Source organism: Ceratotherium simum, chromosome 2 (assembly GCF_057802395.1).
Source record: "Ceratotherium simum simum isolate JZ-2026a chromosome 2, ASM5780239v1, whole genome shotgun sequence".
Taxonomy (NCBI): domain Eukaryota; kingdom Metazoa; phylum Chordata; class Mammalia; order Perissodactyla; family Rhinocerotidae; genus Ceratotherium; species Ceratotherium simum.
Genome location: NC_141901.1, coordinates 22,005,346 through 22,020,806, shown reverse-complemented (window position 1 = coordinate 22,020,806; position 15,461 = coordinate 22,005,346). Strand labels below are relative to the sequence as shown.

General features: G+C 36.1%; 1 protein-coding gene across 1 annotated transcript in view; it reads left to right on the top strand.

Moving 5' to 3' along the window:
* The window catches only part of KCNK2 (potassium two pore domain channel subfamily K member 2), a 132,034-nt gene that overhangs the window by 80,382 nt on the left and 36,191 nt on the right, over nucleotides 1-15,461 (top strand). The window contains exon 6 of the mRNA XM_004424912.3: nucleotides 10,052-10,191. Coding sequence (XP_004424969.1) covers nucleotides 10,052-10,191 — 140 coding nt within the window. The remainder of the gene's footprint in view (nucleotides 1-10,051; nucleotides 10,192-15,461) is intronic.

Below are 15,461 nucleotides of genomic sequence, written 5' to 3'. Positions count from 1 at the left end.
ACTTACCAAACTAATTTAGTTTTAGGAGGGTGTTATACTTTCTGGCTCTCTACTGTTTTTTCTTGACCAAAAGTTCTTGCTTAAATATTTTCAGAAAAGAAAATATGTTGCATAGTTCTATAAAATCTCAGAGAAGGCTGATACTTCATCTGTTTTTATTGATTTGTTAATTACAGTTTAACCTGGCAAAGCCCTCCTTTCCAAGGAATGTATAATATCCTTGAAGATGGGGATGTTTTCATAAGTGAAGCTTTGCTTTTGGTCAAAAATACTAGGTACACATTCTCTGTACTGGATGGAGGCCCCAGCAGAGGAGAGTCCCTCACTCTCCTGGAGATCTTTTAGTTTTCTTATTAGCAAAATGTGGGGAGAAGAATCTCAGAATTTTTAGCTCCATAGAAGAAGACAAGCTTCTGTCCTAAAATACCCATTTTTCTACCTTTCATTGATGATGTATAATTGGCTTAAGTAGAAGTGGAAAGTGCATTAATATAGGAGAAAGTGAGACACAGTGATGATAACAAAATTTATACTTGTGATATGTTAATCTTAGGTTCTTGTACCACTTTATAAATATAATTAAGGTCTTATAGCAGCTGTGGAATATATAGGTATTAGGTGACGAGTCTTCTATTTTCAGGCCAACAGCCTTGTATTGCACATGTTATTTTATTCTATTTAATTTTTAATTTTTTATGGTAATGAATAAGTATATTTATTTGTTTATTTATTTTTCAGCTTTAATGAGATGTAGTTGACCAGAAAATTGTCAGATATTTGAAGTGTACACCTTGGTGATTTAAATATACAGTGTGAAAGGATTCCCACCATCTAGTTAATTAACACATCCATCCCCTCAGTTATTTATTTATTTATTTGGTGAGAACATTTAAGTTCTATTATCTTAGCAAATTTCAATGATATAATACAGTGCACGTATTATTTTAAATGGTTGACAGACTGCATCAGTCCAATATGTGGCCCTCATGGTTTGGGACTCTAAAAAAACAAAAATTATAAATAAAATAAATGTGGGTGGAATCCTAAAATAATGTTGTATTTGTGACCACAGTATAGACTGGCTGAGAAAAAAGAACAAATATTTTTACTTTATGGTTTTGTCAAAGATGAAAAAAAATTTTTTTAAACTTACCTTAAGAAATTCACACTCTGAAACTGGCTAGATCGTGTGGGTCTATTAGTAGCCACTCTCAACTGCCTGAGGAGAGAAGTTCAATGAAAACATTTTGTGTGTATCAGTGGGGACCCTGAATTCAGGGTCATGGCATAGTATTATAGGGGAACAGGGTAACAAACGGATATTTGGGTGGCATTAAGTATAGTCTAATAAACATCTTCATTATTACTAGGATTTTATTTAATTGTAGCCCACTTTAAATCTGTTATTTTAATTTTATTTTGCAGAGGAAATAATGAAAAATGGTAGAAATACACCTTGCTAATAATTAGCAAAGAAATTTGATATGATTAAAATGACAAATGATAACTTATAGAAGATAACTTAGAAAAGTTAAAAGATAGAGAAGAGGCAGATTGACACTGGTTTTGTTGACTCATCTCTATCTCCTTAATTTATGTGTTTTATAGTTATTTTGGTCTGTATAAACTGTAGAACTCTGTTCCTGGTACTGTAGTCTTTACATGCCAGGTCCTTGTGCCCAGGGAGCATGAGAATGTGAATGAGCGGGCAGATGTGGCAAAGGCTGAGTAGGAAATGGTGTGCTTTGCAAGAGCCTTTGGAAAAACAAAAATTGTAAAGTTTGTTTTTAAAGGATCTTGGAAAAGAATTGCCTCATATTGTTCAAGAGAGTGCATAAAAATAGTCTTTGCTTCTGGGTACCTTGTAACTATAAGTAAAATTAGCCATTGAGCTAAAGCGAGTACGCTACCTGGGAAATATTAGTTGTTTACTTTGTAGAACCTTCCCTCTTCCTATTAAATGTCACTACAGATAGTGTTCTCACTTAATTTTGGTAATTTTGCTGGGGAAAAGCAACAGGTATTGCTCTAACTTGAGTTTTCTCATCTCCCTATTGGGCTATAAATCTCAAAAGAAAACAAGGATGTCCCTCCTGTGATGCACACTCACCGTCTGATGCCCGTCTCAAGGCTGCAAACCCTGTTCTGAGTAGGATTAAAGTTCCATTACATTGTAGTGAACTTCTTTGAAGAAAAATTAAAGAATATATTGTTTAAACTCATGTTATTAAGGGAAAAAAAAGTAAATTTTGAAAAGTGATATATAAATGTTTAGGATACAGATTGTAATCTTGCTGTAATTATTAGGAGCATCTCAAGAGCAGCAAGTGATGATGAGGTGTTTTAGACAGAGTGCTGAAACAGAGTGCTCATCCGCAGGGAATGAACAAGGAAGTCCGTGCAGGTAGACTTTCTACCATGGGAAGAAAATACAACTCCTCTTTCTATGTATTTTTAAATGTCATTCTTTACTTTTTATTTTTTATATGTCATAATGTTCATGATATATTAGAGCATAATAGATTTCTAATTCATAAATAAATATATATTTAAATTTGCATTCACAAATCCTTTTCACTGTTGGTGATATTGAATCAAAAGCTTTTAGAGACCACTAGTAAAGACAAATATGCACAGGGTTGAGGTTTCTCTGGGTATGTCACTGAACATAGGGATTCAACATTTGGTCCTTTTTCTGCAGGAAGAGATCTCCCAACAAATCTTAATTTTATGATTATATTTATGCAAGGGATGTGTTTTAGTGGCTGGTTGGTTACCTTAGTGATTGGTTTCTGCTCCTTCCTGATGGACCTTTTTGTTCTTTCACCAGCAGTCAATATTCTAGAGCTACAACTGACCTGGGAGGCCACAGGGACCGTCCCATGCTTATTTCGCATATGAATAAACAGACCCCTATTGCTAAGGGTAGTGCCTGCAGAGTAACCTTTCCTAAAAGGTGAGAAGAAAGAAAGTAAATTATTTAGCAAGGTGTCATTTACTTGATTTTAGCAATGCCTATAACAATTTCTAGTCAAATTTGTAGAGGTAAGTTAAAGTTAAGGGCAAAAATTATATTTGAGAATTAACTGTTGATTTCCTATATTTTGTTTCTTAACTTGTGTCACTTTATTTTTCATTTGATGAGAAGTCTGGTTGATAAGTTGTTAAATCAGGTTTGCCTTAGGGGCTGAGAGCTAGGTCAGCCCTTCTTCATTAAAATCAAAGAAGTAATATTAATTGTATAGAAATGTGTGAAAAGATTGAATTCTGCTTCTTCAGGTTTGCCTTTACAATTTGTCTTTTAAGTCTGTGATTTAAAAAAAATTAGTTGGTGATTCTTCAAAATTGGAGAAAAGTCAGATAATTACCTAATTTAACACAATGGATAATTCTTTTTCAAAGCTCATGTCTCCTTTATTATAGAGACATAGATAGTATAAAATATATACTGTTAGGGTTAGAGTGGGTCGTGCAAACTAAGAAACACATTTCCACAGCTTGTTTAGAAGCTGCCCTAAGAAGTCCTTAAAAACATTCCTTTTCATAAATGAGCTTAGTTCATAAGGGATAATATGAATGAGTGAAAGCCAGATGCAGATTTATAGTTGCACAAAACAGTCCTCACATTACCTACTTTTTTAATAAAAACCAAACATTTTAGCTAAAAATTTAGATGTTCTAAGAAATTCTTATGGTTAATATTATGAAAAGGCATTTTCCATCTGAGAATAAATTTATTTAGCCATCCAAATATATCTTCTTGGAATTTTGAGCAGTGAAATTCAGTATATTAAGTTGAATAATGAAATTTTCTTCATCTTACCTGTAGTAAATGCTTACTGGGTTATTAATCATACTTTATACTTAGTGCCTTATGCTCATCTATATAGAAAATATAATTTGGGACATTCCCAGGTAAAATTCTTCTTCTGGTACATTTACCTTTACTAAATTTTTACAAATTTTCACAGTTGTGTAATTATTCGTCATCACATTTTTCGACTTAGAAAAAACATATTTGTATATCTCATATTAAGAATTAAATTTTCTTGGAATGTATTTTCAAAGTAATTATTGGAAATACAGGTTTTAATAACCAAACTATTGCTTTCCCTCATAACTAAAAACGTGACTCATTCAGTGGAGTGCTCAAAGCTTGCTTAATGGAAGGGGATTTTATTATGAAAACATGTAAATCACTATTGAAAAACCATGGCAAGTTTTTTGTTCAAAACAGTTTATTCTAGTAGAGACCCACTAGAAAGCAGTTCCTGATGTTGTCTAAAAGTTTTGCAGCTATGTCAGTGGCCAGTTATTAAAATTGCTATTGAGCTGATCACTGAGTTAAACTTTGCTTGGAATGAAACAGTAACAAGAAAGTGACTATTGAGAGGTGAGGTCTGCTGAAGAACAGTCACTACCACGGCAACAAGGGCTCAGAAAAATCGCTTTGATCGGAAAGGCAGGGTTTATGTAACTGCTAGGGAGATGCATCATATTCATCATTCATTCCTTGGTTTATTCAGATTTTGAGCACATTCACATAGTGAGCACATATTATATATTAGATACTGTGTTTAGCACTTAGTGATAATGACTGCTCTAGTTCCTGTTCCTATGGAACAGAATGTTTTAAATCCAGGAGCAACAATTAAATTAAATAGGGAACCTTCTTCTCTTCCTGTTAGTTGTTCTGTTTTATAATACAGGAAAACTCTGTAAGAGGTCTATCACCCCCTGATTCAGCCAGTGACTCTTAGAGATCACACAAGAGAATTGATAGCTGTCTGCATGATTAATTAAATGGGATTTGACCCAAAGGGGTCACAAATCCTAGGGACTGTGGGTAAAACAAGAAGTTATTTAACTTCTAGGATTCAGAATGGATATATAGAAGCATTGTAGAAACAGTGGAGACAAAAATGAGAAGGAAAACATTCAGTGATTGATTGATAGTTATGGCTTGGGTGAGGCAGGCAGTAAATTGTACTTAATGAAAAAGATTCCAAATTGCTCTATATAGAGACTTAAAGGTAGTTTCTAGGGAAAACAATTGTGTACATCCTGTATACTGTAGATTTCCATCCTTATAGGATGAGCGAGTGAGACAATGTGTTGATTTTTCTTTCTTTATGATCTTAAGACTGTTGTTCTTCTGCTGACAGTTTTCCTAATTTTAGACCAAGCGGGAAATGGACAACTTATTGAATGCTGAAATGGAAAAATGCCAAAATATAGGTTCAAATGTGTTTCATTTATGTGTTGAAGTATAGGTGCCTTGTGTTTTTCTGACTCAATAGCATATGAGAAGTTTCATTTAGTAGATGAGCTATTGCTTAATACTGAAGTTGTATTGCCAGTTGTAAAAAAGAAAACAATTTACAACGTTATTGAAAGGGCCTCTTAGTTCTTGAAGCACTGAGAAAACACTTCATTCAGTTAAACTGTTTTACTGTAAAAAAAAATATACTAAAGCAAAAAACAATTTTTTCCCTTCATTTCACTCTGATTAATAAAAATAAAGTCAAACAAACCAAAAAAAACTGAAATCAATATTTGATATATAAACTAAAATACTTACAGACCAGTGTAAAGAAATGGTCTCCATTTTCTTTAGAGCAAAGTTATATGCCTATATCTGAATTCTACAATACATATATCATTTTAGAAAACCAGAGGAGAGGCATGGAGTTGATAACTTTAGCCCAGAATGGCTAGATGATTCTATAAATCAGGATACATCTTCTTTTTTTTTTCCTTTATAAACATTTTGTGATTCAAGAGCATCACAGGGAAAGAATTGTATACTCGAGTTCTTTAGGGCGTATAATAAGGCCAACTGCTGGCAGCTGTTGGAATAAGGACAGAAGGAAGGTAAGGAGGCTCCTGGGAAAGCAGTGCTGATCTTCACAGCCCCCCTGGTTTCCAGGTAAGAACCTCAAGGGGCAGAGGCACGCCTTCTTTGATTTAGTGTTTCCAGCCCTAACTAAGTGTCAACCATGCAGTATGGGCAGAAAATCTTGGTGGATAAATGATGGGAATGCCAGTAGCTAAGATCATAGGTGACAGGGACAACCTGGTTCAGTGAAAAGAGCCTGTGATATGGAACCATACAGGCCTGGGTTTGAATTCTAGCTCTGCTGCCCCCTTTCCTATGTGGCCTGACATGTTATTTTACCTGCTGAGACTATGGCTTCTCTATGGTAAAGGGAGGATACTTTCTGTTGGAATTTCAGGGAGCTAGTATGAATCTGTCTTTCACTCCTGAGTTATGAACAGACTGTGAGAGTGATGGCAATTGAATTATCAGCTCAATTACTGGTAAAGGTGGCTAGATATATGGCTTAAATCTATGGCCAAATGGTCTTTCTAAGAGCCCTGTCTTAAGTCAATGGAAATGTGAGGAGTAGAAATAAAGTCTCCTCAACATCTACCCCTCGGGAATTTAGGATGGAATGATTTCATTTAGGTGGGCAATCAGTAAGTCTTAGTTTTCATCTCTCTCAATCAGATTTTGACTATTTTGTAAATTAGCTGAAATGAGCATAAAGACTGGGTTAGTTAGGACCACCAGACCAAAACCAAAGAACCTTCCAGGAAGTGCCTTGTATGGCCTCATGGGCGGTTCTGCCCCCCAACCAACAACTCTTTGGGACCAGATAGGAAATGGGCTTTCTTAATGCTGAATAGAAGGATTGTTGCCAGCAAATGTTTAGGAAACTCACCTGAGGAGAGAATGGGTTCCTAGCAACAATGCTGGCCTGAACCTTTCCTGAGCTACATTTTTAGTAGTTTAATCTGCTAGATGAGATTAGGCTCTGGTTGATTTCCTTATTTAAGCACCAAGAAGTCCAGAGAAAAATGGTGCCATTTAAAAGAGGTCCTCACATACCATATGAGAGTCAGGAAGAGACTTATTTTAACTACTTGGAAAAGTTTATTAGATTCCCAAAACCTTTGTACCTCCACCTCTCTTTGTTATTTTTATTACTGTTTGTCTGCTCTCTTGTAATGCTTAGCCAGAAAGCTCTTAAAATGGAAAGGACTTGTGTGCATATATTCAGTGGCAACAAAAGGAATCCAGGAGGGGAGAGTGAGTTGTAGCATCCTGCAGGCCTCATCCCAGGACTCTGTGGCAAGAGAAAAAACTATGGAATGGTGGAGCAGAGGTGAGGGTAGGGGGTATATAGGGAGTGAATCCAGGACAGAGAAATTGCCCTGGGTTCTTAATAAGCAAGAGACCCATGTACAGGTTTCCTGAATGTAGCTAGACTAAAATTAATGCTTATAACAGGCAAGAAATTTTTTTAACTGTTTTCTAATTTAAAAATAAAACTGACTCTTTTTAGCAAACCATCTTAACATTACAGATATTTTAATTTGGGTAAGATTCTTGGATCAAGTGAATTGAATAATGTGGAAATTAATTCATAAATCTGAGATATCAGCAAGTGAATAGGATTTGTGAGTTGTTTGACAATACTCCTATATACATTAGCTTTTCCTATATCATTTGACTGCTAGTATTTCATCTCCAGTGTGGCAATTAAGAATGGGAAAACATCCCCCTGCCACCCCAGGCCTAGAATCCACTCAAACTTGTGGGATGAACATTTTACCCAAATATAGACCTTTAGTGATTAAGCTAATTTACTCTTTTCAAACTGTGACATCCTGTTTATAAGAAAGAAGGCTTATAAAGTCATCCTGAGCATGAACTAACTTCTAAAATCAACATTTTGGTGAACTTTGTGTAAAGTGAGTCACAACTATTTGGATGAAGATTTTCTGGTTTTGAAAGAGAAAGTACTTGGAATAAAATTCCATTTTGGTTTCTTGAAATGGAAACATTTGAAAAATGGAATTTGCTAGCGAGCCTATCATGTAACAAGTTTCCACACACATTTCTTAAGTCACTTCTGTGAATTTGTATAGCTACATCTCCCATGGGCCAAGTCTTAACCATCACAAGATGCATTTAGCCTCCATTATCCTTCCCAGAAATGATATTTTAAAAAATGCTGCACAAGGTAAAAATTTTTACAATATTTTGAAGGTAATATTACTTACTTTGTAAACCATATTCTTAAAATTATTCTTTGCCCTGAAGGAAAGCTAAACTTGTGTCTATTCATGTTATTTGCCTGGTAGAAAAGTGTTCTCTTTTTTACTCTGGCCCTTTCATATTTGAAAACGTCATTGTGGGCAACTCACAGTCTAATTTATATAGAATAATGTTGCATTCAAAATTTTGTATTTGATTTTAAATGTATACTTGCTGTTTATTAGCTGTACTTCTGAATGTACAGGTTGAATTTTGTTGAATTAAGTACATCCACAACCCCTGTTTAAGCATCACCAGCCTCTGTGCTGTTGACCCTAAAATCCTATCTCCTGCTCTGCCCTGTTAAGTGTTGGTTCTGTACTTAAGGATCCTGCCTGGTGTCTCCACCTGTTTGTACCTCAAGCACTTCAAGCCTATCATGTTCCAATGTGAATTACTTTTTTTTTTTTTTTTGCCAGTCACTGTTCTTTCCCCTGTGTTTCTTGTTCAGTTGCTGGTGCCATCTCCCACGTGAGGGTCTCTGGTCATCCTAGAACCCTTCTTTTCACTTATCACACCACCTAACTGGTCGTCAATCCCTGATGATTCTGCCTCTAAAATGTCTCTTCTTTCCCTTCCAGCCCTAACTCAGGCACAGAAATCTCTTGGCTAATTCAGAACAAAAGTTTCTCGTGGGGCTTTCTTGTCAGTCCTTCTTTCTCTGCCACGAGATCTTTCTGTGCATATAGTCAAACATGAATATACTCATCTGCCTGTAAACTTTACCTACTCTCCACTGCATTCGGAAGACGTCCTTAGAACCTGACACAACTTACTTTTTCTAGATTCCTTTCTTCTACCCGCTGCTCCCTGGCCCCTGTCCATATGTAGCTTTAGCCACTACTAAAAGTCCTCTGAATATACTGTATATTTTCACACTGAACTTTTCTCTGTTTTGATCCTCATTACTTAAGACTCACCTTCTATCTTCTCACCTTCCTCCTTCCAGAAGTAAAAATCATTTCTTCCCTGTCCCCTCATAGCACTTTTTATTCTTTTTTGCCATCACTTGATAAACCTCATTATGGTTAATAGTCTATGTGAGGCTTTCTCAAGATAAATTATGAATTTCTTAAAGGAAAGACTTGTTTCCAAGTCTTGTGAGAAAAAGTAGTTCTTTCAGTGTTTAAGATTTAATAAGGCCCCATTAATATGTGCTGAAGTAGGGATATGTTGAAATGTATTCAGATTCTCATAGGTGTAGTTACTGTACCAAATGAATAGACAAGTAACAAAGATTAGAGTAAGCAAAAGAGCTCCTTTACTAATATTTTTTTGAGAGCTAGGCATTTAAATTTATGACAGACATGGGCATTCCTCTGAAAAGTCAGGGAATAATGCATGACTGTATCACCTTCAAATTACTGTTTGCTCAAACTAGACCCCTTAATGTATTGTCTCTGGCATTTGTTATCAATCCATTGCATTGATGATTTTAAAATAAGAAATACTTTCTGTCTAGGTTGGCATTGAATTGATTGGCCAGCATGTACTGATTGGTTAGCATGAATTGATTGGCAGTAAGGTAAACACTCTTAAGTTAAATGCAGACCAAAAATAAAAAATGCCGTCTCTGTCTTCTACTTGTTACAATAGAGGTGGAAAGAAAAAACTAGTGCACATGGAATAATTAAGTGCTAGACTAGTTGAGACAGATTATAATAAACAAAAAAGAAATGTTAAACAAGGAAAAATCATTATGACCTGGAGAATTAATGAAAGGTCTCATTAAGAACTTATTTACCTGGTTCTTAAAAAAATAGATAAGGATTACATGAGTGAAAACAAGGAATTCCATATGAAGGAAATAATATGGATCAATTGACAAGATTTTTTTTTTGGCTTGTTTTGCAAGCCAAAATTCAGTTGATAATTTTAGCAAATATCTATATTGTTTACTTTTATGAATATGAAGTTATTTTGTTCTATTTTGTGTTTCTGTCACAGGTGGATCAGACATTGAATATCTAGACTTCTATAAGCCTGTCGTGTGGTTTTGGATCCTTGTAGGCCTGGCTTACTTTGCTGCTGTCCTGAGCATGATTGGAGACTGGCTGCGAGTAATATCAAAAAAGACAAAAGAAGAGGTGAGAATTAAGAAGTGTGAAAAAGCACTCTTATTTAGTTAATTCAGTAAAGATTATTTTAATCTTTTTTTTTTGCATTTACATTTAAAAATATTTAAATGGGGGCTGGCCCGGTGGCGCAAGCGGTTAAGTGCGCACTCTCTGCTGCGGCGGCCCAGGGTTCGCCGGTTCGGATCCCGGGCGTGCGCTGACGCACCACTTGTCAAGCCATGCTGTGGTGGCGTCTCATAGAAAGTGGAGGAAGATGGGCATGGATGTTAGCCCAGGGCCAGTCTTCCTCAGCAAAAAAAACGGGAGGATTGGCAGATGTTAGCTCAGGGCCGATCTTGCTCAAAAAAAAAAAATTTAAATGTTATTTAGAAGTTTTAATCTTTATGTTTGGTGTGAATTTGCTATATAAGGCTATGGGAAAATATATGAATTATAATTCATTTACTTAACAAATATTTACAAACAGCTTTATGTGCCAGTGCTATCTAGGTACAAAGGCTAATTTGTAATAAAAAAAGATGTAATTTTAAAAATATTTTCCTCATTATTTCTTTTCTTTTTTCTTTTGTTTTCTTTTTTCTTCAAGGACACAAAGTAAATGTTATTCTGTAAAGAAAAATATGATAGAAAATATTTGTGTCAAGATATTAGTAGCATGAAAAAGTGAATGTATTATATAATATTGAGGTTTTTTGCTATATTCAGTTATTCTCTTTTTGCATATGTCTCTATAAATGTGTACAAGTGCACATGTATACACACACCTATATTCCCCAAAGCTGTGTGCATGATGGCCAGTTACCTTGTGTACAGATTTCCCCTGTTCAAAAAGATATTCTTTTACTTATTTTGTACAACTATACATATAGAAATGAACATTAGAATTTTGACCCATGGAATTTTGGAAATTTGAAATTTAAATCTTGATTTTGAAATTTTATAGATTGGAAGTTAATTAGTAGGATGCCAGTCCTATTGGATTAGGGCTCCACCCTTATGACCTCATTTAAGCTTAATTACCTCCTTAAAGTCACTATCTCTAAATATAGTCACATTGGGGGTTAGAGCTTCAACATATGAATTTTTGGAGGACTCAATTCAAGCCATAACACCATCCTTTCGAATAAATTTCAATTTCTACACTAACTGGTTTATTTAATATGAAAAACAAGTTTGTGTGCCAACTTATGAGTGACCTTCATGATTCTCAACCAAAAGTATGAGATATATATCATTGTGTTTTCATGCTATTGAACACTGGAATGTAGTAAACTGTTTTTTTCTTAACATACGTCTTTGGCTTCTACCTGGCCTTTTGAGCAACTTTCTGGTGACTGCATCTGTAGAAAGAGATGTGAGTAAAGGCCAGGGGCCAGTGTATGCGAGCCCTCTGGAGCTGCAGCTGCTCTAGACAGCTGAGCCAGTGAGAATGAAACTGTCCATTTGAGCAGATGTGTGTTTTCTATACAATGCAATTTAGGGAAATGACAAAATTGGGTCACAAATTCAAAAAAGAATGTGAAGAAAGAAAGGGAAAGACAATTTATAATTTATCTGTAGACTATACAGGGCCAAAGTTTTGTAAATGAAATACTACTAAAATTTCTACAGCAATGGAAAAAAGATTATTAGATAATTTTAGTTTTAAAGGGCGTAATTAAATAAAAACCAACTAGATACATTCTCATTATCATCTTTACAGAGATGAACCATGCCTGCTGACTGTTCACTATGTATTCCTTAGCTTCTGCACCTAAACCATTCCAGATACTCCAACTTTGAAAAACTTCCTAGTTAGTTAGTTGGAAGTTCAGAAGCAACAAGGTTATTCCTAGTTTTCAATTTTGATGAATAAAAATGCTAAAGTTTTGATAGCTTGGAATCCTCTCTATTAAAAAATGTAACTAGTACATAATATAAAAGATACAAAATAATGTATAGCATCAAATTTCTAAGTGATAATACTAAAACACATGCTTTCCCTGGATGAAAAGGTTTTGGCTAGTAATAAGCCCCAGTCTTACACTGTATTTTCAAAACCAAATCTTCTTAAACCATATTGGTTAAGTATAAACTTATAGCTCTAATCATATGTGGCCTTATTTCTGTTTTTTTTTGTGTTAAAATATATTCTGTTTCCAATGAAGACTAATTTTAATGAAAATATTATGATCAGAAGTAAAGAAAAATAGTTTTTGGGCCGGCCCCATGGCTTACTGGTTAAGTGCACGCACTCCGCTACTGGCGGCCCGAGTTCGGATGCCGGGCGCACACCAACGCACCACTTCTCTGGCCATGCTGAGGCCACGTCCCACATACAGCAACTAGAAGGATGTGCAACTATGACATACAACTACTAGGGCTTTGGCGAAGAAAAAAAAAAAAAGGAGGAGGATTGGCAATAGATGTTAGCTCAGAGCCGGTCTTCCTCAGCAAAAAGAGGAGGATTAGCACGGATGTTAGCTCAGGGCTGATCTCCCTCACCAAAAAAAAAAAAAATAGTGTTTGATGAGCATGCTGAAATAAAACATGCTGCTATAGCTAATCCATCTGAAATATTTGAAGAGGAAATGGTTAGTTGGAACAACATTGCATTGTTTCAGAAGTGTCACATATAATTATAGTTGATCTGCATTCCTCAAGGAAAATAATAATGATCTCAATAATTTTTCCATGAGACGTAGGCGTTTCTGTAAAAATGTTTATTTGTTTCATTATTTTTAAAGCTCTAATGGAGAATAGGCACATGTTCAACAATAAAAATCGGTATGATGTTATCTTTTTCTATGAAGCTGTGTACCCACTTCTGAGGAAATGATGTTTCCGTTTAGAAAATAAAGATTATTTAGGTATTCTGGATAATACAGTAATACTGATATCTGAGGCAGGTATAATAAAAATAAGATGTGACTACAAAAGTCAGAAGGTAAATTCCTAATCAAGCAGGGAGTTGTGCATCCTTATTATGCACGGACATGTCATAGTCGTTCAGTTGGCTACTGTTCACATTCCTTCAGTTTGAAAGGCCTGTGATTTCTACATAGTTCTCATATTGATGTACATGTTCCACAGTGTCTGGAATGTTGCTGTCCATATGTGAGACAAACACCACCACAGCCACTGCCACAGCATAGCAGTGTTGTCAGGCCATGTGGCACTAAGCTGGCCACAGTGAGTGGATAGCCAAGCATCACTTCTTTATCAATATCATTTCTTTCGTCTCTGGAGGCGTTCATGCAAATGGAGATGCTCACTTTAGTAAGTTCGCCTTACATCATGTTAAGAAAACTCCCTTTGTTTGGGAAGCTCTAGTGCCAGGAAGCCTTGAAAGACTGTCCCTGAAACTTATATTTGGCCCTAGCATTGTGAAGGGACCTGACAATATGGAGGACATAGTTTTCTTCTGCCGGTTACCTGGTGAGAGCATTTGGTCTTCTCAGAACTTCACTCAGGGTGGCGATGCCTCCCTTCAGTGAAAGAGCTGGGACTTGGCGGCTTTTTATCTTGGCCTGAGATGGGCATTTAAAGAGCAGTTGCAGCCTGGGCCCTGGAAAGGGTGCCGTAGAGCACTTTATCGTATTTCTTACGGAAGAAGTGCTTTTAATATGAAAGGGTTATATGCCATTTGAACTAGTTTGGACTTTATTCTGAAAACGTTAGGGAGCCATTGAAGGATTTTAAGTAAGGGAATAAATGATCTTGTCAACAGTGAGGAAGATGGATTAGAAACAAAGGTGGATGCAGGGACCTCACTTGGGAGAAATAATAGCAAGAATCCAGGGAATACAGAAGGAAGGATCTATGGTGGCAGTGGGAGGGAGATGAAAGTATGGATTTCAACATTATTTGCGGGATAGGAGGAATAGGATTTGGTAACACATTATACGTGGGCAGTAAAGAGAAAGGGAAGATGACATTCATGATTCTAGCTTTGGATGGGATTATGAAACACAGGAAAATGAGAGATTCTGAGTAGATGGGAGGAATGAGAACGTCATTTTGGACATATTGTGAATGATAGATATGTTGGACATCCAAGTGGCTAATTCAAGTGTAGATAATTGGATATGCAAGCCTGGAATGGGCGAAAGATGGGAGCTGGAGAAATGGTTTGAATGGATCATCACAACATACATGACAATGGAAGTTGTGCCTATAGATGCATAATGAAGATTTGTAAAGTAAGTCAACAATAGAGCTAAAAATGGTAGCTGGAGTAACACCTTCAGTTAAGGGGGTGGATGCAGGGACTGTAAAGGACTGTTTAGCAAATAATGTCATCAATTAAATTGGTTCACGGGTAGGGTCTGTTGGAAGGGCAAAGGAGTTGAAGTTTTGAAGAGAGAATGGTTAAAGTGATGGATCAGATTTGCTAAAGACAATGGGGAAGAAAAGGAATCCAAGGAAAGGCTGACACAATAACACAAAATAGATAAAGTAACTAGAATTCTCTAGGAGGTTGTGCTCCAGGAGTGCCACTCCTGTAGGAAAAAATGTTAATGTTGCCCCCTGGGAATTGTGCTGTGCAGTGTGTATATCATAAGATAGTTCTTTGAGCACATCGAGCACAATTCCCAAGGGCAGCTTTCATGGTATATTTTATGGAAATGGGAGCCTTTGCAGCACAGCTAATAGAAAACTATTAGTTGTGAATGGTGCCCCCTGGAGTTGAGCAGTGCAGCGTCCTTGATCCTGAGAACTGTTGGGCATAAATACATGGTAACTATGGACGGTGGCCAGGATGGGGTGGGAGGTGAACTTGGGAATTACAGTGCAAGGTGGCAGGAAAAGGACAAGACTGGAGGCCTGGAGACCAGTTAGGAGATTGTTTAATGTCTAATTCATTCCTAAATCATTTGTTTATTCATTCATTAAAAAATATTTACTAAGTTCTGTATGAAGAGGGCTATGTGAGGTTCTGAGAGTAACCTTCATCTGTGGTAGTCTGAGGCTGATTTGTGTATTGGGAGGTACCACATGCCATAGGTGGTACATTTCTTTATTGATCTTTATAATGTTTGCTCTTACTTTTCTTCTTCTACAGGTGGAAAAAGGAATTTTGAATAAGAAGGCACTTAGTCTTTGATTAGTTCTTAAAATATACTGCTTTTACTTTTTTTTTCTCTCTCTTCCTACCTCCATCCCTTCCTTTCTTTAATCTTCAGACAGCATACCAGACTTAGTAGTTGTCACTTTGATTTCTAACATATTTGGGGGAGGCATTACTATTTTCTTGGTGTTTTTTGTTGTTGTTCTCTTATTGAGTTACTGAAGTAGTT